A 3700-nucleotide genomic window follows, 5' to 3' on the forward strand; every position below is an offset into this window, starting at 1 on the left:
GCTCTACCACTGAGCCACACCCCCAGTCCCTCACTGGGGGATTCTAGGCAGGTGCTCTACCACTGAGCCATGCCCCCAGCCCCTAACTGAGGGATTTTAGGAAGGTGCTGTGCCACTGAGCTAGAGTTACAGTCATTAGCTGCCCTGTGGGTTTGGGCAACCTTACCGGGTTCCTCAGAAAGAGCAGCAAGCACTCTTAATCTCTGTGCTATCTCTTCGGCCCTGAGTGATATATTTTCAAAGTTTTATCTATTATTTATTTATTTATTTATTTATTTATTTATTTATTTATTTATGTGGGTACATTCATGCAGCATACAGATGCTTGAATATCCATAATCAGCTTAGCTCGTTTGCCTACTTTGCAGTGTATACGTCTTCAGTGTGCATCTGGATAAAGTTTTAAAAACTGTTTTTATTTATTGAAGGGTGGGATGAATGTATAGAGATCAGACAACTTTTAGAAAATGGTTCTTTCCTTCCACCATGTACTACCATACCCGGGCATTGAACTCAGGTCTTCAGGCTTGACAGCAGGCACCTTCACCTGCTGAGCTATCTTGCTGGCCCAAACCAAGAGAAGTAGCAGCCTCAGGACCCAAGCAACATTTCTGACACTTCCTAGCCAACCCAGGTGTCCCACTAGTCACTTTCAGAGGACTGTCCCTGCCCTTCACTTGCACGGGATTCTTTGGTTATATACTCTGTGTCTTGCTTTCCAGACTTGATGCCATGTTTGTGTTGACATTTTTGTTTCTGACAATCGTAGTTCATTCTTTCCATGGCTGTGTCATAGGCCACAAATACAAGACCTGAATATTCCACAAATATGCCGTAGGTTATTGATAGTTAGTCTACATTTGCAGATAGTTTAAAAAAGATGTATTATCATTGTGAATATGTGTCCATGGTGTCAGGTGGGGTGTGTGTGCCCTGGTGGGTTTGTAGAGGTCAGATAACATTGTGGGATGAGTTATCTCTATCTTTGCATGGGTTCAGAGGATGGAACAGAAGTTGTGAGGCTTGCTTAGCAAGCTGCTCTACCCACTGAGACCTCACATTGGCCCACATTTGTGGATTCTTATTTCTACTTTTCATAGTGCAAAGGATGCTTCTATGAGCTTTTTATGCATTTTTTAAAAAAAAGATTTATTAAAAAAAAAAAGAAAGAAAGAAAAGAGCCGGATGTGGTGGCGATTTCTGAGTCCGAGGCCAGCCTGGTCTACAAAGTGAGTTCCAGGACAGCCAGGGCTATACAGGGAAACCCTGTCTTGAAAAACCAAAAAAAAAAAAAAGTATTATTAAATGTAAGTACACTGTAGCTATCTTCAGACACACCAGAAGAGGGCGTCAGATCTCATTACGAATAGTTGTGAGCTACCATATGGTTGCTGGAATTTGAACTCAGGACCTCCAGAAGAGCAGTCAGTGCTCTTAACTGCTGAGCCATCTCTCCAGTCCCTTTTTATGCATTTATTTAAGAGCTACTATTTGGCTAAGACTTAAGAGCATCAAAACATCAAAGCAGAAGTTGGGTTTGCCCCTGGGTGGCCTTTGGTAAGTGCTAATGATATTTTTAAGATTTAATTTTATTAATTTTCTTTCTTTTATTCCCTCCCTCCTTCCTTTTCTTTCCCTTTTCTTTTTTTTGAGACAGGGTTTCTCTGTGTAGCCCTGGCTGTCCTGGAACTCTTTGTAGACCAGGCTGGCCTCGAACTCAGGATCTCCCTATTTCTGCCTCCTGAGTGCTGGGGTTGAAAGTATGGCTCTCCACACCTGCCCCTTTCTATTTTTATTTTGTTTTCTTTTCTTCAAGACAAGGCTTCTCTGTGTGGCCTTGGCTGTCCTGGAATTTGCTCTGTAGACCAGACTGGCTTCAAATTCAGAGATCCACCTACATCTACCTCTCTGGTACTGAATTAGAGGCGTGTACCACCACAGCCTGGCCCTTTCTGTACTTTTAAGATGGGGATTCATGTACTCCATGCTGCCAGGTAACTGCTTGGAGGACCTCGAACCTTTGCCTCCACCTCCCGCCATCTGTGATTACAGGTATAAGCCACCCCCACCCCATCCAACCATTTGGAGTTTCTTTTGTCTTGTTTTCCAGACAGTGTTTCCCTGTGCCAGCTCAGCCTGGCTCTGGATTTTCAGTCCTCTCGCCTCTGCCTGCTGAGGGCTACAGTTACAGGTGTGAGCCTCCATACCTGGTTCCCACCACCATTTTTTGATTGTCACATCTTGGACAGCAGATGCCACCAGCATCCAGTGAGTGTAGACATGAGGTGGTGTTGAATGCCACAGTTTACAGGCTATCTCCCCACGAACAAGAGCTACGTCGTTCTAAACGGCAGCGGCAACATTGCTAACCTGCTAGTTCACTTTGGAGGTCTTTGGATGATGCTATTACCAAGCTTACATCAGGCAGGTGATGGGCGCGCGGCTGTGGATGAGAGCTACGGAGCGGTGCGATTTCCATCAGTGGCTCCAATACCACCTGGCATCCGTCGCTAGACAAGATCAGCTTGCTGGACCGCCCCCCATCGTCCTCTGGCTAACCACGCGCTGGAGGGCACCCTGCATGTCCCGGTTGCGCAGTGTGTAGATAGCTGGGTACAGCAGCGGTGTGAGGTTTATGTAGATGAGCGACACCAGCTTATCTTCCTCCAGGGACCGGCTGCTCAGGGGTCTGGCGTACATGGCTGTGGCACAGCCGTAGTGGAGCACAGCCACCGTGAGATGGGATGCCACTGTGTTGAAGGCCTTGCGGCGGCCCGCGCTGTCCCCCACCCCCAGGATGACCACCAGAACCCTGGTGTAGGACAGCAGGATAAGGATTAGAGGCAGCACCAGCAGAAGCATGCAGGCTGCCAGTAACACGTGTTCCTGAAGTTCCCGATCCCCGCAGGCCAGCACCAGCACAGCCGGGAGATCACAGAAGACATGATTGACGAGGCCGCCGTGGCAGAAAGGCAGCTGGAATATAGCCATGGTAAGGCCTAAGGCTAGGATCGAGCCACCCAAACAGCAGCAAGCTAGAAGGGCCCAACAGAGCCCCGAGGTCATGAGCTGGGGGTAGTAGAGAGGGCGGCAGATAGCCAGGTAGCGGTCCAAGGCCATGGCGGCCAGCAGCAGGCACTCAGAGCCACCCAGAGCCACGAATAGACCCATCTGGGCAGCACAGGTGGAGGGTGCTACTGCCTGGCCACCAGGAGGCAGGAGGAAGCCAGCCAGCATCCGCGGGGTGAGTACCAGTGTGTAGGCCACCTCTACTGCAGACAGAGAGCCCAGGAAGAAGTACATGGGTGTGTGCAAGGTGGGTTCCGCCAGGGCCAGGCCCAGAATGAGCAGGTTCCCAGCCAGAGTAGCCAAGTAGAGTGGCAAGAGGAGAGCGAACAGCAGCACTCGGAGGCCCTGGGGCCACCCCGAGAAGCCTAGGATAACAAACTCCTGTGGTACTGTCCAGTTGGGCTCAGACCAGTGGCTCAAGGTGGGGCCTGGTGGAAGACAAGCCAGAGAGAAGTGTCATGGTGGACACCTTCCTCCGAAGACCCTACCTTCCTTCTCCTGTACCCAAGAATGCCTTGTCAGGTTTCTATAGCCCATGCTATGATGGTTCTTTTTGCTTTTTCTTTTCTTTTTTAAAAAATATTTATTTATTTATGTTTTTGGTTTTTCTTCTTTCTCTTTTCTTTTCTTT

At 48.8% G+C, this 3700-nt stretch overlaps 1 protein-coding gene across 1 annotated transcript in view; it reads right to left on the reverse strand.

Annotated features, from left to right (window-relative positions):
* Positions 1 to 2520: 2520 nt before the first annotated feature.
* The window catches only part of LOC110339147 (olfactory receptor 10AC1-like), a 3599-nt gene continuing 2419 nt past the window's right edge, over positions 2521 to 3700 (reverse strand). The window contains exon 2 of the mRNA XM_021222689.1: positions 2521 to 3497. Within this exon, the coding sequence (XP_021078348.1) occupies positions 2521 to 3497 (977 nt within the window). The remainder of the gene's footprint in view (positions 3498 to 3700) is intronic.

This window comes from Mus pahari, chromosome 23 (genome assembly GCF_900095145.1).
Source record: "Mus pahari chromosome 23, PAHARI_EIJ_v1.1, whole genome shotgun sequence".
Lineage (NCBI taxonomy): Eukaryota > Metazoa > Chordata > Mammalia > Rodentia > Muridae > Mus > Mus pahari.